General features: G+C 50.2%; 1 protein-coding gene across 4 annotated transcripts in view; it reads right to left on the minus strand.

Annotated features, from left to right (window-relative positions):
- NOD1 (nucleotide binding oligomerization domain containing 1) overlaps positions 1 to 24,783 on the minus strand; it is a 61,043-nt gene that overhangs the window by 25,830 nt on the left and 10,430 nt on the right. For 3 of the 4 annotated variants that reach the window (XM_021689694.1, XM_021689691.1, XM_021689692.1), the window contains exons 2-7: positions 14,349 to 14,662; positions 13,060 to 13,234; positions 9,238 to 11,062; positions 6,520 to 6,603; positions 4,124 to 4,207; positions 3,165 to 3,248 (exon numbers count right to left, since the gene is read on the minus strand). In XM_021689694.1, coding sequence (XP_021545369.1) covers positions 3,165 to 3,248; positions 4,124 to 4,207; positions 6,520 to 6,603; positions 9,238 to 11,062; positions 13,060 to 13,234; positions 14,349 to 14,549 — 2,453 coding nt within the window. In that variant the 5' untranslated portion in view covers positions 14,550 to 14,662. Of the gene's footprint in view, positions 1 to 3,164; positions 3,249 to 4,123; positions 4,208 to 6,519; positions 6,604 to 9,237; positions 11,106 to 13,059; positions 13,235 to 14,348; positions 14,663 to 24,783 lie in introns of those variants that run through there. The other variant, XM_021689695.2, reaches the window with a different exon arrangement.

The raw sequence follows: 24,783 nt of genomic DNA on the forward strand, positions 1-24,783 counted from the left end.
CCAGCCCCTTAGTGAAGCTGCTCTAGGCTTCAAATGCAAAGGGGAATGTAGGGATAAGAGCAGCAGAAGCCTTGGGAACAGAAGCCCATCGGGTAGATGCACCATGAGAGACGAAGATCACCGTGGGCTTTCAGAGAGCTGTCAGAGGGCCCGAGCACACGACTGTCGCAGAAACACCCCCTCCGCCGCCAAGGATGTGGGTTGGCAGCAACCTGAAAGGGAGCCTGTGGAGGCGCCAACTGCCAGCATCCATTTGACCCTCTGCAGGGCTCCGAGACATTCGTGAGGACACAGTCAGTCTTCCAAGAAGCAAAGATCAGGAAGCACCCTTGGAAACCTCACAGCAATGCTGCTTTTAGGTGAAGAGGACCCTACTCCAGCGTGCTAGTGGGCTGTTGTGGTCTGGGGCGCTGGGTGGGGAGCTGCAACGATGAAGCCCCATATCCTCCCTCCCACAGTGGATAACCTGCAAGGCCCTGAGAGGCAGGATGCTGGGCTCTGGTGTTAACTGGATTTTTATCTGGATTTAAGATTATGTGAATTACATTATCTCTTGGAACTTAGTCTCCTCATCTGTAAAATGGGGCTAATAGGAACATTCCCTCTAGAGTTATTGTGGGGATTAAGTTAGTTAATATATGCAGAGCACTTAGAATAGCGCCTGGCCTACAGCAAGCGACGCCTATTTTTAATAGGCTGAGAGCACTGTGTGCCCGGCCCACACACAGCAGACCTGGGGCTGCCTGGGCAACGGGCTCTCACCGCACCAGCGACCCGCCACCATCCTCCTGGAGATGCTAGAGCCCTGCAATGAGTTCTCAGTGTTTTGCATAAAAAGTATGTGGCGACCCGCCACCATCCTCCTGGAGATGCTAGCGCCCTGCAATGAGTTCTCAGTGTTTTGCATAAAAAGTATGTGTATTCGAGGAGGATGTGGAGGAAGGGGAACCCTCTTACACTCTTGGTGGGAATGCAAACTGGTGCAGCCACTCTGGAAAACAGTATGGAGGGTCCTCAAAAAGTTAAAAATAGAACTACCCTGTGGTCCAGCAATTGCACTACTAGGTATTTATCCAAAGGATATAAAAATACTGATTCGAAGTGACACATACACTCCAATGTTTATGGCAGCATTATCTACAATGGCCAAGCTACAGAGAGAGACCAAATGTCCATCGATGGATGAATGGATAAAGATGTGGTGTGTACACACACACACACACACACACACACACACACACACACACACAGTGGAGTATTACTCAGCCATCAAAAAGAATGAAATCTTGCCATTTTCAACAATGTGGATGGAGCTAATGAGTATAATGCTCAGTGAAATAAGTCAGAGAAAGATAAATACCATATGATTTCACTCATGTGTGGAATTTAAGAAACAAAACAAATGAACATGGGCAAGGGAGAGAGGTAAACCATAAAACAGACTCTTAACTACAGAGAACAAACCTCAGTTTGCTGGAGGGAGGTGCGGGGCACAGGGCGGGGGGGAGGATGAGCTAGATGGGGGATGGGCATTAAGGAGGGCACTTGTGATAAGCACTGGGTGTTGTAAATTCTACTCCTGAAACTAATACGCTATATGTTAACTAACTGGAATTTAAATAAAAAATTGAAACTACAAAAAAAACGTTATGTGTACTATACGGTTGAATGGTATCAAATTTTTAAAAGAGTGGAAAACTACTTGTGGTATGAGATTAAATGAAAAAGAATAAAATTCTGTACATACAGTTTGACCTTTACTATACTCAAAAAAATAAAGCATGCACCTGCATGTGAGAGCAAGAAAGTTTAACTGACCTCAAATGTTGATAATATTTCTGAGATGATTTTTAGTATATTTTTCATAAAATCAATTTCATAAAATTATGGGTTTTTTTATAATATAAAAATTATAACAATATAAAAAGGTTGAAGAAGCCTCCAGAATCAAAATCACAATGAGATACCACCTCATACCTGTTAGGATGGTTACTACCAAAAGAACAGAGAATAACAAGTGTTGGCAAGGATGTGGACAATCCGGAACCCTTGTGCACTGCGGGCAAGCATGTAATGCGGTGCGACTGCTGTGGGAAACACTGTGGCATTTCCTCAAAAACCTAAAAATAGAATTACCAGCTGATCCAACAACTCCACTTCTGGGTATTTAGCCAAAAGAAATCCAAGAGATCTTTGTACACCCATGTTCCTAGCAGCACGACCCACGAAAGCCAAAATGCAGAAGGCGCCCAAGTGTCCACTGACAGACGAACGGACAAAATGTGGTGCATACATAGAGTGGACTGTTGGTTACTCAGCCTTAAGAAGGAAGGAAATTCCAACACAAGCTACAGCGTGGATGAGCCTTGAGAACCCTGGGCCGAGTGAAGTAAGCCAGGCACAAAGACACAAATACTGTATGGTGCCACTTCTGTGAGGTACCTATGGAAGGCAAAGTCACAGGGACAGAAGTCGGAGGGTGGTGGGCGGGGGCCGGAGGGAAGGAGGACGGGAGTTACTGGGGAATGGGTAGAGAGCTTTTTTGCAAGATGAAAAGAATTATGGAGATGGACAGTGGTGATGGTTGCGCAACGATAAGGATGCGTAATGCCCCTGAACTGTATCCCTACAGATGGTTAAGATGGTAACTTTTTATATGTATTTTACCACAGTTAAAAAAAACTGAATTAAAAAGAAATGGCCTCAGCGCCTGGGTGGCTCAGTTGGTTAAGCGTCTGCCTTCGGCTCAGGTCATGATCCCAGGGTCCTGGGATCGAGTCCCGCATCGGGCTCCCTGCTCCGCGGGGAGTCTGCTTCTCCCTCTGCCTGCCCCTCCCCCTGCTTGTGCTCTGTCAAATAAATAAAATCTTTTAAAAAAAGAAAAAAAAAGCCTCCAGGGAGTATAGAACATTGCCAAGGTGAAGACCGCCTGCCTGTGGAAAGTTACCACATAGGCTAGAATGGCTCCCTCTGTTCGCTGGCAGTGAGAATAACGGACTTTTGCATGAATGAAGTAAGTGTGCACAAGGGAAGCTGCAGTCCGGCCCGGGACTTGGGTATATTTACGTCGGAGATCAGCAGTGGCGCGCTCGAACGCCGAGCAGCGTGTATCTCACACACTCACACTTGCATGCACACGCACACGCGTGTTTGCCTCCACTCACCCGATCTCAAAGATCGATTTGCTGTTCTTCACAGCCAGGGCGAGGCACTTTCCTCCTTCACTCGTTATTTTGTTCTCCCCCAGTCTGCAGAGAGAGCCGTGCACAGGTCAGCCCCCAGCGGTGGGGGGGGGGGGCCCACTGTCAGCTCCTCGCCCCCCTCTCTCCTGGGACCTGCGGCACCCATGCCCCCGGCTTCCTCGCAAGGAAGGCCCCACCGCCCTAGAGAGCCATCAGAATTCTCTCCAGGACACTGGTCGCTGTGTCTGCCGAAACTTAGGGACCCAAGCTTTCCCGGGGGTTCTTTAAATGGCCTTCAGTGTGTCCCTCATTTCCCTCAGCAGACCCGGGAGGTTCCCACCTCGGCTGCAAGTGGCCAAGGTGTGCGTTCTGTCACCTGGGCAGCACCAGGGGCTCCTCCGAGCCTGGAGCTCAGTCACCTCTGGCAGAGCATGTCTGGGACAGGGCCAACGATCCAGCTCTTCCTGGCAACCAGATGGGTGCCCTGTCTGAATGCTTGTGTCCCCCCAAAATCCATATGCTGAAACTCTAACCCCTCAGGTGATGGTATTAGGAGGCAGGGCCCTTGGAGGTGATTAGGTCATGAGGGCGGAACTGTCGTGAATGGGATCAGTGATTTATAAGAGCCCCCTTCCCCCCGCTGAGCTCCCTTGCCTCCTTTTCCACCATGTGAGGACCCAGCAGAAAGGCCCCGTCCGTGAACCAGAAGCCAGACCCTCCCCTGGCCCTGCGGAAACCCGAGCCTCCCCCTCAGGCCATGATTCCCCCACGCGGACAGCTTACCTTCCACACACAGGTCTCCTCACTTGACCCGTATGGCTCTGGGCAAGCAGAAGGCTTTAGGGCGAGTGCTCTTTATGAGTGACATTTATACCGTTTGCATAATGAAGGGGTGACCACAGGGGCTACTGAATAACCTGCCATGCCTACCCCCCACTTACTTCAGGTGTGTGAGGCCTTTGCACTCGTCCAGGATTCTGGCGATGTACCTGGCTCCGACGTCAGTGATCTGGTTGTTGTACAGGCTTCGAGAGAGAGCACAGTGTGAGACTTTAGGATCCCAATCTCAGCTTTTTTTATTTTTAAGTATAGTTGACACAGTGTTACATTCGTTTCAGGTGTACAACATAGTGAATCCACAAGTTTATAAGCTTTGCTATGTTCACTACAAGTGTAGCTACCATCTGTCACCATAGGATGCTCTTACAGTATCACTGACCAGGGGCACCCTCCTACACTGTTGGTGGGAATGCAAGCTGGTGCAGCCACTCTGTAGAAGAGTAGGGAGGTTCCTCAAAAAAGTGGAAAATAGAGCTACCATACGACCCAGCAATTGCACTACTAGGTATTTACCCCAAAGATACAAATGTAGGGATCCGAAGGGGTACGTGCACCCCGATGTTTATAGCAGCAATGTCCACAATAGCCAAACTATGGAAAGAGCCTAGATGTCCATCAACAGATGAATGGATAAAGAAGATGTGATATATATATATACACGCATATACACACATGCAATGGAATATTATGCAGCCATCACAAAATGAAATCTTGCCGTTTGCAACAACGTGGATGGAACTAGAGGGTGTTATGCTAAGCGAAAATAAGTCAGTCAGAGAAAGACAAGTGTCATATGATCTCACTAGTACGTGGAATTTAAGAAACTAAACAGAGGAGCATAGGGGAAGGGAGGGAAAAATAAAACAAGACAGAATCAGAGAGGGAGACAGACCATAAGAGACTCTTAATCACAGGAAACAAACTGAGGGTTGCTGGAGGGGAGGGGGGTGGAGGGATGGGGTAATTGGGTGATGGGCATTAAAGCACATGACGTAATGAGCACTGGGTACTACATAAGACTGATGAATCACTGACCTCTACCTCTGAAACCAATAATACATTATATTGTTATATATATGTTAATTAATTGAATTTAAATTAAAAATATTTCTGTTGAAAAACAAAACCATATCATTAACTATATTCCTTACTCTGTGCCTTTTATTCCTGTGTCCCTGTGTCATCTTAATGACCATTTTTAAAGTGGGCATGTGCTGGCTGCCGATTTCTAAGGTCTGGGCTGAAAGGAGAGAGGAAGGACACACGGAGAGCAGTTTGGGGCTCCGGGGTCTCGCAGGCCGGGTTCAGAGCCAGCTCTGCCACTGGCCCGGCCTTGGCTCAGCATCTGTAATAAGGAGCAGGAGTCACAGCTCCCCCACAGGGCATCAGGACAACGGCGGGCGATCACCCCAAGCCCGCGACGGGTACTGTTCAATTCAGGTTGCAAGCAGCATCTTGAGGGGAAAATGTTTGAGTGTTGTAACCTCCTCGCTGCTCCCTGTTAGTCATTTTAGCCCCGATACCAATTCAGCAAGAAGGCAGAGAGAAGCTGAAGGTGGTAACTAGACGGGTTTCAAGCGTTCCTCAGTCACACACAGCTCCCAAGCCACTCCCAGGGCCTCGCTCCACCGTGGAGGGAGGGCAGGCCCGGGGGCTGACGACAGGCTGCAGCTCAGTCAGCAGAGGCCACCAGCGCTCACACTCCAACTCCCAGAGGCTCTGAAAACCCAAAGCTTTCCACAACCGTTCTGGCCCCTGATGTGGCGCCGTTCATGGTCTTTATCCTAACTGCTTTGACTAGTCATACATTTGGTTGCAGAAATATTAAAGTATTTGAAACCAGGGTGAGTGCCCTTGACCTCACTGGTCACATCACCACGATACAGCACGTACACGGAATTCTGATTGGTGTCTGGCCCTCAGGGCTCTGGATGAGAGATCATGGGCCCGTAGTGGTGAATCTAATGCGTAAACAGTATCCAGCATTTATGAAACATAGCCCCAGAGGCGCCTGGGTGGCTCGCTGGTTAAGCGTCCGACTCTTGATTTTGGCTCGGGTCATGATCTCAGGGTCCTGGGATTGAGCCCTGTGTCGGGCTCCACTCTCAGTGGGGAGTCTGCTTGAGATTCTCTCTCTCCCTCTGCCCCTCCCTCCACTCAGCTCAGTCTCTCTCAAATAAATAAATCTTAAAAAAAAACCCCACATCCCCAGTTATTCCCTCAGCAAACCCCAATCACCACCGTCAAACGCTTGCCTATATTAGGATCCCAATACGCGAGTGAAAAGCCTGCAGCTCCGCCACATTTCCCGACTTGCTCAAAGAGCAGGCTGCTGGCCAAGCCGAGAGCAGGACCCAGGACTCCCAGCTCCCCGTCTGGGACCTTCCTGGTGCCTCGGCCACCATCCCAACCGTCCAGCGACCCACACGAATGGCAGCTCCCCACTCCTCTGTATTATTGCTACACCCCTGGCCTGGCGCTGTTCAGGAATACGTACCCTAAGAAGGTCAGAATTCTGTATTTGGTCAGCTCTTCATATAGCACCTTTACCCCGCTGTCAGTGATCTGGTTGACACTGAGTCTGAAACAAAACAGCAAGGAAAGTTACAAATCACGGCAGCTGCTCGCTATGGAGCAGCATCAGCGCCACAAGGACCCGGGAGCCTGTAGGTCCCCGAGTTTTCCCAGCTAGAAACACCCCCTGAGGGGGTGGCCAGAGCAGTCAGCCAAATAGCTCCCCAAAAGCCCAGCCATCGTGGGGCCGACAGACCACCCAGAACCTGCCGGGCAGCAGGCTACAACACAGCCCCGACCCAACGGAGGGCTACGCGGGACACATAAAGGACGCGCGAGGCCAGCCAGCTCTGACATCCGTCATTTGTGGGTGGCCTCCATGTCAGCCAGGCCCTCTTTGTGGTTCTCACTGCATAGCAGGGGCCATGGGATTTGGAACCACGCGGAGCTGCTTCTAGTGATGAAAAGCTGGACGAGGGGACGCTCCCCTGTCTTGCAAGTGGGGCCAGAGATAGCGGATGTCCTGCAAAAGGCAGAACACAGAGAACGGTCTCACCCACAATGCCGACAGCCTCCCCATCTGGAAGTCCCATCCACAGAGGGGGCAGGAAAAGAGAGCCCTCGGGATGATGGCGGTCTCCTGCACGAGGACCAGCCACTCGCTGGAATTGTTCTGCACAATCCCCATACTAACAGGATGTTTTGATGTGGCTAAAATGTGAAATGCTTTTACTACCAAGTAACCTGTATAACAAACTACCCTGATTTTTTCAACCCTCCACCCCATTATTTAGGTGAGGCTGAAAGACACAGTAAGGCTCCGCGATGGATGAGAGTGAGGTATCAGGAGTGGGTGAGATAATAATCCAAGGGTCAGCAAACTTCTTCTCTAAAGGGCCAGAGAGCAAATATTTTAGGGTCTGCGGGCTGTGTGGTCTCTATTGCAACCACTTGACTCTGTAGTGTGAAGCAGCCGATGTGTAAACAAATGGGTGTGGCTGTGTTCCAATAAAACTTTATTTACAAACACAAGCCCTGAGCCAACGTGGGCCCACAAGCTGACCTCTGTAATAAGTCAAAGGCTGAACAAGTAAAAGTTTGATTTTCAGGCCACATCAAAATGATCAGGTCCGATGCTCAGGACCCCTCCTCCCATGGTGCCCACTATGGTGCTGGGGCACAGGGCGCACACACACTGCATGGCCACCTCAGGGTGGTAGAGGCTACTAGTCACATCCCGTATCTGTGCTTCCTTAGAAGTAGAGTCCCCCATTTCTTTAACTGGGCACATGGGATTAAGTTCTGCTCCATGAAATCTAAGCAGAAGTCTCATTAGCAATAGCTGAGAAGTCTTCTTAAAAGAATGAGGTGTGTCCTTCTTTGCCCTTTCTTCTTCCTGGTGGCTGGAATGTCAACTGAATGGCTGGAAATGAGCAGCCATCTTGGGCCAAGAGGTGGATATCAGGTAGTGAGGGCAGCCCGGCCACCTGCAGAAGAGAGCCTGGGCTCCTGAGGGTCATGGAGGCACCATAGCAGCCCTGAACTGCCCTCCTCTGGACTTTTCCATGGGAGACAAGCTTGTAACCTATCTAAGCTTTCACTAACTCTCAGTCAAAATTAACCCTAACTGATGGTCTCAAGGAGCTCAAAATGCTTCTCTGGAGTTGCCCATTTCTTCCTGCTCTCTCCTTTACTGGTGTGGAGGAAAACGTCACCCGAGGACAGCTGCCTGGGGCAGGAGCACCACCTTGGTGTGCCCCATCTCGTGAGATGAGCACGGGGGGCCTGGAGTGTGAGCGCACCCCAGGCTGAGAGCACAGAGAGCAGGCCAGGGCAGCCTCGGGCTCCCTGCACCCCACCATCCCCCACATAATGGACACTGTGGCACTGGTGTAATAGGCACCCAGGATCTGTTCCAAATCCCCTCTGCTTCTCAGAAATGCATGAGCCAAGTTATGAGAACTGAAACCCTCGTAGAGATTTACAAGGTGTATTTTATAGAGGAAATGCTAACAGAAGAAAGCGGACTGGCCTCTCCTCTAAACCATCAAACAGGAAACCCCTCAAGAGTCAGCACTCTGTACTAGGATCCCTGGCAGCTCAGGGCTGCTGGCTTTGATCATGGAAAGTAACTGAGGCCGAAAAGCACACAGTCTGCTTTTTCTGCAATCACAAAAGCTCCCACGTGCCAGAAACCGTTCACGGGCCATCTCTGAGCCTCCCATGAATCTCAAAAGGTTGGTTCTTTATGATTCTGGCTCCATCGTGGCCGTGCCGTGTGCCCTTGAGAACATCTCTGTGCCTCCACTTCCTCGTTTGTCAAATGAAGATAAGACTACCTACCACCTTATAGGGTGGAAGATTCAATCATGTAAAATCTGAAATGCACTTCACCCATTCTCAGTAAATGCTGGCTGTTACTACTGTAACTGCTAGGATACCAGCATCTCCCTTATCCAGATGAGAAATCAGAGAGGTTAAGCAACTCATTCAAGGACACCCAGCTGGGGCCTCCTGCCATGGAAGCTGTTTTCCTTGCCCTCTACCATCCTGAAACAGAATAGGTCCGGGTGTTCCAGGACCAGTGGTCATGAGTGCCAGGGTAAGTCAGGAGCTCCTACGCCTCGAGGCGCGTCCTGGTGTCTCCTGAGCCTGGTCCGCCCTGGCCCCACCAGCTGCTCCCTGTGCCCAGCGTCCTCACCTGATGACGGTGAGGCGGCTGAAGCAGGGCTGCAGCTCCCGCACGCCGTAGTCGTTGAGATTGTTGTTGTCCAGGTCAAGGGCAAGCCGCCTGCGTAAGTGGTGCAGGACGAAGGAGAGGGCGCTGCAGTCGGCCGAGCACGCATTGCAGTAGGTCAGCTTGAGGTAGTTGGCGCAGATGCCCTTGGCCGCCAGCCGCCCCACCTTCTCGCTCTGGGTCTCGTAGATGCAGCGCAGCATCCAGAGGAAGGTGGGCATGGCCTGTACCTGGCTGAAGCCCCCCGACTGCACTCGGGGCAGGTTCTTCAGGTGGGCCTGCAGGCTAGCCAACAGGTGTGACCACAGGACCTTGCGCTTTCTCCGCAGGGCCGCGGCGGGCACCAGGTGCCGCAGCAGTTTCTGCTTGGCCTTGGACAACAGCCCGCACAGGAAGAGGTTAGTGAACTGAAAGTGATCCTTGTTCTTGAAGGGGTCCTCCCCCGCCAGGCCACTGCCCTTCAGGCACTGGAAGGGGAGAAAGGGGGGATAGCAGGACTCGGCTCCTGCCCCCCCAGGAGGTGCGCACTCCTGGAAGAAGCTGAGCAGCTGCTGAGTGCTCACCTTGTCGTCCACGACGAGAAAGAAGGCGGTAAAGAAGGCCTGGAGGGTGAGGTGGAAGAACTCATAGGACTGCCGGTCGCCGTCCAGGCCCTGCTCCGGCACGGCCCGCAGGAAGCCCAGCTGCAGCTCCTCCTCCTGCATCTCGGCCGCCTGCACCTCCTCCGGGCCAAAGACAAAGAGGTTCTTCTCCATGCCCCAGTGGGCCACCTGCCCCAACGAGCGCAGGGCGCTGCGGCCGGCGCGGAACGTCTCGGTCTGGCTGCGCGTGTTCCGCTGCACCAGGCTGGTGGGCTGAGTCCTGTTCAGGTGGACCTCGGTCACCAGCAGGAAGACATCGGTCAGGGTCACCGTGCAGTCGGGCAGCTGCGCAGAGCCGTCCCAAACACTGCCGAAGTGCTGGAAACAGCGGAAGATGATCCAGCAGAAGAGGGGCACGGCACACAGGCTGCAGAGGTTGGGGTTGGCCTCCAGCTGGGCCAGCAGGCGCTCCCGCACCGCGCGGTCGGGGAACACCTTCCGCGTGTAGGCGCGCAGGTGGCTGGGGGCGAAGCCCCGCAGAAGCACCTTCTTGCGGAGGAGCTGACGCGGGATCTCGATGCCCGTGCGGGCCGTGAGCAGCTTGCCGGCCCCCTTGAGCAGCTTCCCGCTGAGCAGGTTGGCCAGCAGGAGCAGCGGGTGGGCGGGCTCCCAGGGGGAGCAGGTGTCTGGTGCGCTGCTCAGGTCGAAGTCCGAGTGCAGCTCGTCCAGGCCGTCGAAGGTGAAGAGGGCCGTCTGGGGGAAGCGCAGCAGGAAGGCAAACACCTCGTCGGGGTCCTGCTCCGGGTAGCAGTAATGCTTGAAGAGCAGGTCCCGCAGGCACAGCGTGTCGCCCTCCTTGAAGCAGCTGAACACGCGGCAGCGGAAGTGGAAGAAGAACTTGAACTCGGCATCCAGCAGCCCCGTGGCCCACAGGTTCTGCAGCCGCTGCAGCAGCATGGACTTGCCCACGCCCGCGTCCCCGCAGATGAAGATGGTCTCGCCCTGCTCGCTGAGGACGCCGGTGCAGTGGTCCAGGAGGCAGGCCAGGCTGCCCAGCGGGCCCAGGCTCTCGTTCCTGAAGCCCACCAGCTCCAGGATGGTGTCGGTGTACGTCTCTTCCAGCAGCAGCTCCTCTTTCTGGGCGTAGCACAGCACGAACTTGGAGTCACGGCCCAGTTGCTGTCGCAGCTTCTCCGTGTACCTGCTCACTGGAGGGTGGGGGACGGAGGACAGCCAGGTCCCAGTGAAACGCTTTTTTAAGAAGTGCATGTATTTATTTAAGGTATCTCTACACCCAGCGTGGAGCTCCAACTCACCACCCCCGAGATCAAGGGCCGCGGGCTCCCGGAACTGAGCTGCCCAGGCCCTGGAAACTCGTATTGTTGTAGAAGAAATTGCCCTAACCTTTCTTTTGCTTATCACATGGCTCTGAGAACAACGGGAAGTCTCAAAACTAAATGCCAAAACTTTGAGCGAGAAGATATACCATTCGACATTAATCTGGATTACAAACGAGCTGTGCCAAAGCACAAAAAGAGAGTAAACTAAGATAGAAACTGCCTTGTTCAATGGCGCAGAGCACACCAGCGCCAGGCCCCCAGCCCACACCTGAGGGTCACTGACTTAGCACCTGCCCCCAGGGGAGCAGACAGGGTAACAGGCTCACATGGGCCTGGAGCTCAGCAAACCTGAGCTAGAGGTGCGGCTTACACCGAGAGGGAGGTGGTCCCTCCCCAGACAAAAGGCTGTTCTGTAAATTCCTTTAAAATACTTTTGGGATTTTAATTATAATTCAGTTAACAAAAATGAGACACACATGCCCATTTCCAAATTCATCTATAATCTCTTCCCCATCAACTCAGTCCAAGTTGGTTGTCTGCTTAAAATTTATGAATTTTATTTCTTACATCTCTTTAGTAAGGCATAATTTATATACCACAAATTCACATATTTTACAATAGGCATTGTGTACTACTCAATGACTTTTAGTAAATTTACAAAGTTATGCAAACCTCACTACAATCCAGTTCTAAAACCTCTCCATCATAAGCCCACTTCTAGCCAATCTCTGCCCCTGGCCCTAAGCAACTGCCAATCTGCTTTCTGTCTCTATTAATTTGCCTTTTCTGGACATTTCGTATAAATAGAATCACACAAGATGGAGTCTTTCACATCTGGCTTTGTGGAGTGACTTATACTTTAAAAGCTACTGAAGTAGTTGGCTAAAGGAACCAGCGGAGACGTCTTTTTGAAAGAATGATCACGGGCAGGAACATTTTCCTTTGCTCCTGGAGAAGGAAGCAGAATGAACTGGGAAGGAGCAGGAAGAGTAAGCAGCTAACAGCGACCACAGAAGAGCTGGGCCCTGACCCTGCTGGTTGGCCTGGTTTCCCCCAAACACCCCTGATTGTCTGGGACACTTTCCTCTGTTTCTGTGTTCAAGGTCACACCGGATTCTTTAAACATCAGAGTTGGGGACCTTGGTGCTGGCATTCTGCCAGCAAGTATCTCCAACTAGAGAGCACTCAGACATGGAAAGAAGGCTCCCCGGCGCCCAGACCAGATCATGGCCCCAATTACGTGCACTCATAGCAGCCTGAACTCCTCTCGTCCTGGTCACCACGTGCCATCACACATTCCTGCGACCGTTTACTATTGGGCCTCCCGCACTGGCCTCCGAGCTCCCTGAGAGCCGGAACCATATCTGGTCTGCTCCCCATCGTACCCCTGGCATCCAGCACAATGTCTTGGCACATAGTGGGGACACCATCAATACTTGTTAAAACGAATCGATTAGCTAATGCAGTCCCACTGTGCTTGGGAAATCAGGACTGGCCACAAGAATACTTTGCCTAGGATAAAATGTGGAAAGATTTTTAAAGGAAAAAAACGCAACCTTGAATTTGTGCGACCATTAAAATGTCTATATGTGTCCGAATGGGAAGCAAGCAGGAAGTCAGAAGAGAGGCCCTTCCCACACCTTCACAGGCCTCTCTCTAAGTCAGACCAGCTACATGTGGTCAGTTCAGCCACAGTCCCCCGGGCGGCACTTGGATGACGGGGAACATAGCACTGGGCCTACTGCCTGAGGTGGAGGGCCATGGTGGGCCACACGTTCATGCCCTGCTGAGCCCACATGCCACAGCATTTCCAAACCCCAGGGCTTTGCTTGGCATCTGCAGTCCTCCCCGTGGCGGACTCATACCTGGGTCGGTGTTGACGACAACTTTGCTCTGAATGAGCTCTGAGGGGGAGAAGCCCGTCTCCGACAGCCAAGGCCTGAGATCCACATAAGCATCTGCGAGTCGCTGGAGCACGTAGAGGAAGAACTCGGACACCTCCTCGCCCTTGCTCTGTACCAGGTCCAGAATTTTGCGGACCTGGTGGTAGCATAAGCATGAGGGGTGGTGAGCTAGTGCCTGGGGAGTCCTCCTACCAGGAAGACTCACACGCAGGGCTCCAAGCTCCTACGACAGCCTGGAGCTTGACCGTCCACCCAGCAGTGTGAGATGCTACCTGTTGAAGGCCTAGAATCTGTGAAGGGGACCCCCCGTAGTAAGAAATTAAACCACACAGCTCTAAGAAGCCGGGAGGCTTCCCTGAACCTCAAAGTGAAAAGGTCAGACTCACAAACGAGAGCTGTGCCCACCCCTGGAATCCTCCCCGTGTCTCCAGTCTGTCTTAAGCTCACACTGCTGCTGGCTGGGAATGAGTGCTGCTGGGACAAAGTTACGGCACAGGTGGAACGAGGCGGGTGCTGGGCCACACAGCAAGGGGCTCAAAGGGCCCCATCTAAGTTATACCCTAAAAAAGGCTTTTTGTATTATTAAAAATGCAGGGGGGGGGAAATCACACAAGTCAGCTACTGTTCCCCCTCCCCCCCCACCAGAAACCCTCTGGTTTCCCCGGAGCCTGGCAGGATCCCATTATAAACAAGTTCTATCACCCCTCCAACCAAAGAGGTTTGGGTCTTGCCAATTCTATTTTTCAGGAGAGGACACAAAGCTGAAAGGAAATTAAGGGCTGTTAGGACTTCCCACAGTGGAGTGTGGAAAAGTCTTCACTATGGACCCAGCCTGGGATGTGTTTGCTCCTAATGCGGAGGAAGGCCATTCTCTGGAGTCTCATCCAGCGGTGAGCAGCTCTCTGGAGGTTAAAGGCACTGAATGAACATCACTGCTAGTGTTCGATGGTCATTTCCTTTTTCCCTCCTCCCAGTCAAAAGTGGATTGAAAACAACTGGTTTGGAAAGCAATACACATAGCAAGGAGGGCAGCGAGGTAAGCGGAGTCTGCTCTCCCCACGAACACAGAAGTAAAATACGTAATTGTGTCATAAGCTGATAACCCAAGTGTTTCTGTCCTATAAATGACCCCAATGGGAAAACCCGCCAATGTGCCAAATGCCCAGAGGTCCTCATTCAGGTCACCGGGACAAGCCCCTTCCGGCGACCGAGACACACAGCCCGTCAAGGCCAGCCCCTGTCACCAGCACCTTGTCGGGCTGCGTGGGGCAGGCACACACGATCTCCGCATCTTCAGAAGAGAAGTAGTCGTTCTTCAGCAAGTTGTCCACCAGACACTGAGTGTTGCGGATGTGAGTGACCAGAAGTTCCCGGTTGATTTTCAACAATTTAACATGGGAGTGAGACTCTGATGGGATTATCCCCATCTCACCGTGTCCCTGCTTTTCCATGGCTAAAGGAGCAAGCGACTACTTTGCCCAAATTCATCTTTGGCTACATGTGTCTTCCTGGCAGAAGGGCAATCAGGATCCAGGGCGCCCGCCTCTCTCTCTCAGTGCCGCCCCTGAAGAGACAAACGAAAACACCAATGAAGCAAAAGCCATGGGAAATATCCCTCCCCTTCTCTTTGGTCCTGGAATTTCTGTACTTCAAGCAGGAGGAGTTATGCTTAAGATGGTGATCTGAGGGGCGCCGGCACGGCTCAGTCAGTTAAGCATGTGACTCTTCACTTTGGCTAGGTCATGATCTCGCAATCGTGAGATGGAGCCCCACTTCGGGCTCTGCGCTTGCAATAGAGTCTGCTTGAGATTCTCCCTCTCCCTCTGCCCCTCCTCCCTCTCAAAAAAAAATTAATGAAAAAATAAATTTAAAAAAAGATGCTGATCTGAGAAAAAAATCATAATTGAACTGTTTCCGCTTGTGGGTTACATGCCTAGGGAGGGTGACCAGAGGTAGACAACCTTTTGTATAGCAAAACTTCTTATCTTTTAAATAATAATAATAATAATAAAAGTGTGCTTCAATCCCAGCCTGGGATTGAAGTCTCCTGTGGCAGCCAGAGCCCAGGGACCTGGGAACAGGGATGCTGCCATCACTCTTGCCCGTTCCGGGTTGTTCTGTAGCCCCGCTGGACCACTGCTCCAGAGATCCTCACACCTCCAGCCAAGTCTGCCATATACCAAGCACCCTGGGGAATGAAGGAGGAACAATGGCCACGTGTGGAATGAAGCGGGGCAGCGGGAGGGCAGGAGGGAAGGGGACGTGGACTTCCAAGTGGCAGATGACTATGAAAAGCCATCTCCCTGGAAATCCTTGAAAACCTCGTGTACCTGCTGAACTTCCTGTCTGGGTAGAAACGGGGACTCAAGCCCTTTTATTTGGGTATTAAAAACTCATTTGGGTTCATCTGCCCTACCCCCAAATTGCACTGATTCCCTTTCTTGTCCCGAAAGAGTCTTCCGCCACTTCTCCACTCATCCTTGTATATATAAACTGGGTCACTATCTTGGAAGTAGAAGGCCCTGAACAGGCCACTTAGTGCCTCATCGAGGTAGGAAAACTCACGTTCCAGAGAGATAGTGCTTAAACTTTTTCATTGAGCCCCACCGCCCCCAAAATGATAGACTTCTAAACCCTGTCAGTGTCTTTACTGTAGCTCTTACAAGCCCACATCCGTTAACAGTCAAGTCCAGCGGTTCTGGATTTCCGCCCCCAAGTCACACATGAGTCTCCTGGTCTTTACACACAACCATTTTTCCTTCTTTTATCTATCAATTTCCTAAACTTTGCAAGCCTTACAGAGATTTCTCAATGGGACCCCACGCAATAACTTCCCTTTTATAACCTGAGTGCCCCACGCAAAAAGTTCCCTTTTATAACCTGAGTGACTGAGCAAGAGATAATACAATTTAACACTCTAAGCCGTGGGAGGGCGGGACATCCTTACCGAAAAGAACTTTCAGGGATGGAAATGACTGGTTAGTTACTACTGTACTAGATGTATACTTGTCTCTTAGATGTTAATTCAGCCTTTTCCACTGTGGTCAACTGTATGGCCTATTTTAGGATCCACAGCTTTAGAAAACTGGTTCCCTGAAGGGATACTGGTGGGTAATATTAAATTAAATTAGGGGTTAATGATACTTTTTTAAGTTTCTGGCATTATTCTTTGAAGTAAATCAAAATACTTTAAAACAACTTTCTCTTCTGAAATCTTCAATTTTCAATTTCTTTCCAGAATCTGCAAAATCAAAAAAAAAGGACAGGTTTCTTCGAAAATACTATTGTAATGAATGGTGAATGAACAAATGAAATTGATGACGGGATAGTTTTAAATCCAGAACTCTAGGACATTGAAGTCTTCTCTGTACCTTCTTCCTTCAGGACAATGTTTTCTAAATGTCATTCGGGTAACATATTCACTTATATATATATATTTTTGGTCATAATTGAGTCCTACCTATACTTTATTTGCTTAACTTTGTGCTTTAGATGGACTGTTTTATTTTTTTGCTTTTCATTTGTTTTAGTTCTAGTATAGTTAACACACAGTGTTATATTCTCTTCAGGTAGACACTCTAGTGATTCCCCTGTGCTCATCACAGCAAGTGCACTCCTTAATCCCCATAAATTGACTATTTTAAAACTCAGATTAATTTTAAAGGAAATATTATATCACCATTATAAATGAAAACTATCATTTTCAATAAATAGAAAGTAACACAAAAATAAATTCGCTGGAAATAAACCTATGCTATTGTATTCCACCTCAACAGTCCTGCATGGGAAGATCCAAGGTCTGAGGCCTGTTTGCTCGCAGGAGCATTTGAGGGTGTTATAGACATAATAGCACAAAAGTGAGACTTTCTTTGCGCTGATCCTTCATCTACGAGAACCGGAAAGAGAGCTGCCTGCCTACTTCCTGAGTCAGCGTTGGGCAGGCATAGCTGCCATGACGGAAGAAGGCTGGGAATGGGTGTTACGTTTCATCTGTTCAAACCTAGTCCACGTCCGTCCTGTTTTACTCACAGCTCTTGTCTCTTCCGAGCCTGTGATTCACACAAAATCAGTGATTTCGCCCCTCAGCCTGCCCGTGGTAAGCCCGCAGACATCTCCTCCTCTTGCTATCCAAGGCAGAAACTTCCATCCCCTGATTTACGGCCACCTAAGCAAAGCAACAAATCCCATGTCAGCCAGCTAGCAAGGAGGCTGTTGTTCTACAATTTCCAAAGCCCCGGTTGGTTGAGATTTAATCAGATTTGTGGAATTAGCTCAATTCAGCAGGAACTTAAGGTGTGGATGGTGGAAGAGGAAAGAGAAGGCTGAACCTGGCCTGGTAAACAGAATCCAAGGGTAGACCAAATCTATATCCCAGGGCACTGTAGAGAAATTCACTTCATGGGCATCTGGTAACTGAAATACCAAACAGAACCGGGGATCTCCTGGCCCTCACAGGGGATCCATTACGGTCTTCACCTGGTAAAAGGTGGGTCTGGCTAGTGAAGATAGTCAAGTTGTCACGTCCAGGCACACAGGAAAAGCGAGGTTGGGCCAGAGTCAAGTTTAGTGAGCTGGACCTGCTCCAGTGGCTGGAGCTCCCCCGCAGCAGTGGTGTACAGCAGAGAGGACTGAAGGTGGAGATCCTGGTGAGGAAAGGCCAGGAAACAACCAAACAAACCCCATTAAGCCAATGGAGGTGGCCAGAAAACAAGACCCATCGCAGAATAAAAGAGGAAGATGAAGGAGAGATATGAAGCAGAAGAGGTCAGGGGAGGGCTGGTCTACCACCTAAAGCCATCTCTTCAGACAAAGGCAAGTGGGGGTAGAGCCTATTGGTGGGCAGGGAGCCCCTTGGGAGCTGGGGGGTTAGATGGTACCCCCAGCCCCTCCTCTTCTTCCGGCTTTCTGACCTGCCCTCAGAGAGGTTTAGTTTCCAGGTAACCGAATCCCAGGGTCAATCCACCACCTTAGGCTCCTTGTGGAGATCTGTGCCTAGGTCCCATCTTGCAATATGATCTTCCAAACTAAATATAAAGTCTGCAGAGCCTCCAAAAAAGGCTCAGGGAAGCTTCTCTGAAGAAAACAAAACAAGAGGGCAGGCATTCAAAGGAAAAAAGAAGTAGAGACAGGAGAGAGAAACTCTGTAAGACTATAGAACAGACTGTTGAATAGAAATAAAACTCAAGCCATGTGTGTAATCTAAGGTTTTCTAGTAACCACAGTAATAAAAGTAAAGAGAAATGAAATTAATTTTCATAATGCTTTAACCCAATATATTAAATATCTTATTTCAATATGTAATCAACACAGAATTAAATGAAATGTCTTGGGGCGCCTGGGTGGCTCAGTTGGTTAAGCAACTGCCTTCGGCTCAGGTCATAATCCTGGAGTCCCGGGATCGAGTCCCGCATTGGGCTCCCTGCTCATCGGGGAGTCTGCTTCTCCCTCTGACCTTCCCCCGTCTCCTGCTCTCTTTCTCTCTCATTCTCTGTCTCAAATAAATATATAAATAAATAAATAAATGAAATGTCTTACATTCATTTTTTTCATACTAAGGCTCTGACATCCAGTGTGCATTTCACACTTACAGCACCTCTCAAACTGGACCAGCCACACGTCAGGTGCTCTAGAGCCACCTGCGGCCAGTGGCTGCTGCGCTGGATGGTGTAGCCCCAGAGCAACAACTAGAAGCCGGGGCAGGAAGACATCGCAGCTCCTGCCCCGTCCCCACCGCCATCTAAAAGACTGACGCCAGGAAGGACTCTGAATTGGCTTTTCAGATTAATTTCTCAGAAAGTCACTGAGGCAGGTAGTTAAAGAGGTGAGATCACGGACAGTTCTGTGAACTCAGAAAGGAAAGAAGTATGGCACCTACTGGTCTATAGTCAGCATACAATTCCTTTCAACTATTAGATAACAAATTCAAGCTTTGTATGCGGAAAAGATTAAAAGTAAGAACGATTTTTTGTCAAAGCATTTTTGTCAAGAATGCTATTGATAGTATAGTGAGACAGGGACTTTCGGACACCGTGGGTAAGAATGTATCCTGGTGGAGACCATCTGGGAACCCATTTAATAGTATGTATCAGGAGCCTGTGAAAAGTTCGATTTAGTAACTTCTCATTCTAGAAATCTGCCTTCTGCAAATATTTCCTGTTCTAGAAATCTGCCTTCTGAAAAGATTCAGAGGTTCTGACAATTTTGTGCTTGATTTTTTAAATTTTTTATTTATTTATTTATTTATTTTTAAAAGATTAGATTAGATTAGATTAGAGAAGAAAAACAGGGGTGGCTGGGTGGCTCAGTCAGTTAAGCATCTACCTCGGCTCAGGTCATGATCCCAGCGTCCTGGGATCCAGCCCTGCATCGGGCTCCCTGCTCAGCGGGGAGTCTGCTTCTCCCCCTCCTTCTGCCCCTCCTTGTGCTCTCCCTCTCTCACTATATCTCTCTCAAATAAATAAATAAAATCTTAAAGGGAAAAAAAAAAGAAAAACAAGGGTTTCTGGGTGGCTCAATCGGTTAAGCGTCCAACTCTTGGTTTCAGCTCAGGTCATGATCTCAGAGTCGTGAGATGGAGCCCCGCATCTGGCTCCACACCCAGCGTGGAGCCTGCTTAGGATTCTCTCCCTCCCTCTCCCTCTGCCCCTCCGCCACCCCTGTTCTCTCCCTCTCGCTCTCAGAAAAAAAAAACAAACAAAAATTCTCTCAACAAAGCGGGTTTAAAGGGAATGTATGTCAACATACTAAAGGCCATATGTCAAAAACCCGCAGCGAACGTCACATTCCATGGTGCAAAACTGAGAGTTTTTCCTCTAAGATCAGGAATTTCTTTAGAACCAGCACATGGTCACTGCAGGTCCCTGTGTTCTCCGGCTGCCCCCGCACTGTCCTTTGCCGGCCAGTGGCCAAGAGAAGCTGGAGGGGCAGCAGGTGAGGAGTTCTATGAAGCCACTCTTCCAGAGAGCATTACTGCAAGGCAGTGCTTCTGCAAACGGCTCAGCTGGGGCGCCCTCCCAGCTGAAGAGCGCGGTGAAGGCGAGCAGGCCTGCCCGAGAGCGGAGACCTCAGGGTCATTCCTTAGCTCGTTTACACTCCTCAGGCATAAAGGCCATTGTCCCCCTGCCGGCAGGGGGCTCACAGACAAGAGAGACGACATCATCAACAGAAACCTAGCGGCACCAAATGCAAGGAAAACAAAATACCCGAAGAATGGGGGAAACAGAGCAAAGACTTCCGCCTGAGGTGAACTTGGCACCCCAGAATGGAGGGAGGTCTGCCTTAGCCAGAAGTCTGGGGGAGGCCGGGGAGGCCCGGGGGACTTAGCGGGGCGCTGCGGCTGACCCACGGTCAGAATGCCTGTGGGGAGGTCACAGGGGCACGTCGGGGAAGGATTCACTGAGAAAGGAGTCCCACCTGGGGACAGAGCAACCGGGCCTCCTGCGCAGACCTGCTGCCTTTCAGTCCCCGAGCCTTGGGGAGGCCCTTCCCCCACACTCACTTTCACTTTCTAAAGAGGGATTTTGCCCAGTGCTGCTGCTTTCTTCCTTCTCTACTATCCCCAGGGACCCTGAAAGTCAATGTGCATTCTTTGTAACCAAGATGCTAAGATAAAAAGCACTTTATAACGATGTTCATCTCCATAGATGTTCCTTTTTATGTTTTAATAACTTTCCCCAAGTATAAAAGCAATTTATCTGCTCACCGTGGAAACTTCGGGAAATGCAAAAAGAAAAAAGAGAGAGAGAGAGAAAACCCCAAATCACCTACACCACTGTTACCATTCTGGAACGTTCCCTTTCTGCTTTTCTCGGGTGCAGGTAGGCCTACACTGGTCTTCTGCTGGCATCACACTGTATACGGCTGCTGTACCTTTACCATTATTGTGTGTTTCTAGGTAACCACCAAGGCCCGCTTTCAAGCTGCAGAAGCTAGTTTCTGACAGACGCTTTACTTACTGGGGTTTTTTATTTTTTTAATTTTTTTATTCTTATGTTAATCCCCATACATTACATCATTAGTTTTAGATGTAGTGTTCCATGATTCATTGTTTGTGCATAACACCCAGTGCTCCATGCAGAATGTGCCCTCCTCAATACCCACCACCAGGCTAACCCATCCTCCCACCCACTTACTGGGTTTTTATTTTATAAAGGAAAGTAAGAGCCACCTGCCACCCTGACCTTTCAAAGCCCCATAACCGAGACATTCCACGTGCCAAACTGGAGGATCAAAGATGACACTCAGTAGTAGTAACACCCACCCTGGCCTGGGCCGGCCTGCCTGCCTGAACCACCTCAGCAAACCCAGATGCTCCCATCTGCGGCCAGTCGCCAGGACAACCTGCTATCACCCACGGGACCCGCGGAAGGGCCCCCGGGGACCGGGCGGGGGAGGGGCGCCGGGAAGACTCCAGGATGCCGGCCTCCCGCGTCCTCTCCAGAGGTCCGGTGTCAAGCCCTGCACTGCGTGGGGGCCCCAGCAGGACACAGAAGGACCATCACCAACACTGAGTAAGCCGTTTACCGGGGGCCCAGCATCCAGCTAATGCTTTCCACGCACATACAGTAACGCAGGGCTTAGAGGTGGTCTCTGGTGCCAGCCAGCCTCTCTGTGACTCGGTTTCCTCACAGGGACAGTCCCCGCCTCAAAGTGTTGCTGTGAGGACTGAGTTCATATTCAAAGTGTCTAGACCAGGCACCGAGTAACTACTCGGTAATGATCACCTGATTTAATCTTCTCTATTATCTCACTCAATTCTTAGGACAACACTAGGTGGCAGAGGTCATTGTTACCACCGACTTACAAATGAGCAATCTGAGGCCCATGAGGTTAACGATCTTCCCAAAGTCACAGAGTTTATAATCCGGCAGGACAGATGGGACAGAACAACAGATTTCAAGTGCGGTGAGCACACCAAATGAGCAATGAAGCCAGAGTGCCAGCCTGCGGCTCCCCCTGGGCTTCCGGCGGCAGGTGACCGGGACAAGTGCTTAGAGCCCCTGTCCCTTAGGAGTTGGAACATGAGACACACGGAGTCCCAGTAACCCCCAGCACACGAGTGCTTGGTCCAAGCGGCCCACTGCTGAGCGACACAGTCTCCTCGGGCCCCCAGAAGTGCCACCCCTTATCCTGTGCATCTTTATAATAAACCTCTCTGAACAGAGAGAGCCTCAGGGTTATCTCTGAGTGAGATGGTCAGTTAGATGCTGGCAAACACGTCCGCTCTGCGCAGAATCACCCAGCAAAGCCGGGGTGCAGAGGTCACCTGGCCCACAGTATAACTGTGAATGTCAACTCCCAGAACGAGTAGACAGAATTTGGCTTCCATCCCTACTGACACGGCCTAGATCAAGAACAGAAACCACAAGAAAATCATTTCCCGTCATCTACGCTGGCCTCATGATTTCACTCTTTCCTAGACACCCAGTTGCTGGCAATCATCATTCATCGTGGGCCTGAAAGATAAGAGATTTCAGAATAAATGACACAGCTTTCCACAAATTGGTGTCGCAACACCAAGTAAGATCCCTAACAGAGCTGAGGTCTATTCCCTCAAACATTCTTTAACAATGCAGCAGAGGTCAACTTAGAGTTACGACCCAGAGTGCTCTCAACAGGGAGCTCCAGTGGAGTCAGGCCATTCTTCAAGCATTTCTGCTGCGGACACTTGCCACATGGAGACTGTAAAAAAAATACAAACACGAGCAAAATCAAAGCCAGCTTTGCTGGCATCAGGTGCTACGGAATCTGGCCAGGGCTCTGAACCTCTGCACTTACACCGACCCCGTCGCCACCTGCCACCACCCTCCCCTGTCCCCCTGCTGCCAAGTTCTGTTCATTTCTCGAAATGTGAGTTTCCCAAACAGGCTGCTGCTCTCTGGAAACTTGGGAGGCTACAGGAAACAAAAAAGGGCAATGGTTTTATACATTAGAGAGAATCAGCATATGGGATATGACTTAACTGACCATGGGACAGTCTCTCGGACTCTCCTCCTGCTTCCTTACAGAACAGCAGTGATGGAAGTGGGTGGCTCATTAAATAGTGTGGACTAACGGGGTGCCTGGCTGGCTCAGTCGGCAGAGCATGCAACTCCTCTTCCTCCGGCTCTCTGACCAGCTCCTTCAAGATGGCGGCTGCTTCACCCGCCCGGGCCAAGTCAGGGCAGTGAGGACTGCCTCCTGCCAGGTTGTGATGGGCACAGTGCAGTGCGGGCAAGACCCGGACCTCTGTTGTTTGAGCTGCTGGGATTTGGGGATTATCTGTAACCGAGCCCAGCCTGACAGATACCATGCTTTTGGGCAAGAAAAGCATTAAGCACGTTAGGAAACTGAGGCCCAGAGGGGTGACGTGAGTTGCCACAGGCCAGACAGCCGGCTGGAGGCCGGGCAGGAGGCACAGCACAGCCCTCACCCTTGCTTCACAAGACGGCAGTTTCTCTAAGACACAACCCCATGACATTAAAGGACCACCTGGAGTAAAGATAAGCCGCTACAATGGTTTTTCAGGTACCATAAAATTGACTCTATTTATTGAGTTAAGAGTTAAGTTAAAATAAAACACCATTCTCTGCTTACCTCTGGCTTACAGTCACCTATTAAAAAAATACTAATATATTAAAAAAGGGAAAAAGGCACACACTCCTGACTGGGGCTGGGGCAGCCGCATCTGCCTGCTGGTCCCACATCCTGTCATTCCACTACCTGCCCCAGAATTGCTGCACCTCAGCCCCGGCCACCACCACGACTGTCAGGATGGCTGGGTACGAACCATCACCAGTGATGAAAAGGAACATGACGGAGCCATATGTACGGACAGAGAAAGACCTTCAAGACACGGCGTCACTTGAGAAATGCAAGTTGCTGAAAGAAATACGGAGTATAACATTTATATAACCTGCCCATATCGCCTACCCTAGAAACACACAAAACACTATATATTTTCTACAAGCATACATCTGTAAACATAAATGCAAAGAAAAATATCTGGAAGACAACACACTCTACGAGAATAGAGATCACTTCTGGACAGGGAACGAGGACACCAGGATTGCTCAGTATTTTTATTGGTAATGTTTTAACTTTTCAGAAAAAGAATATATACTTGCATCATTTAAAGTTACTTTAGAGCCTTCTTATTTTTTTTTAAAGATTTACTTATTTATTTTAGAGAGAGAGCGAGAGAGAGAGAGAGCATGCACGCATGTGGTGGGGAGGGGCAGAGGGAGAGGGAGAGAGAGAAACCCAAGCCGACTCCAAGCTGAGCATGGGGCCTGACCCCATAACCCTGAGCTCACGACCTGAGCTGAAACCAAGAGGCAGATGCTTAACTGACTAAGCCGCCCAGGAGCCCCACTTTAGAACCTTTTTAATCATCAGGGCATCTTAGGCCGTTTTGAGACAGGTCAGTGAAACATTCTCAGCAATCACTTTGTCCTAAGGAACTCTGACTTTCAACTCAAAAACCCACCCCCCTACACAAAAAGGCCCCATCCCCATTAAACGAAATGATGCTTCGTTAAAACAAAACAAACGCAGATGGGCTGCTACGACTCTTTCTGCACACCTCTAAATAAATGAAATGCTCCTTCTGGTTTGGTGAAATATCACAGTCAAGCTGACAGGTTTGTGGGTGGCAACAGGTTTATTTTGTCTTCAATTTAGTAGGAGGCTGTCCTCTCAGGGTAT

This window comes from Neomonachus schauinslandi, chromosome 12 (assembly GCF_002201575.2).
Source record: "Neomonachus schauinslandi chromosome 12, ASM220157v2, whole genome shotgun sequence".
In the NCBI taxonomy this organism is placed as follows: domain Eukaryota; kingdom Metazoa; phylum Chordata; class Mammalia; order Carnivora; family Phocidae; genus Neomonachus; species Neomonachus schauinslandi.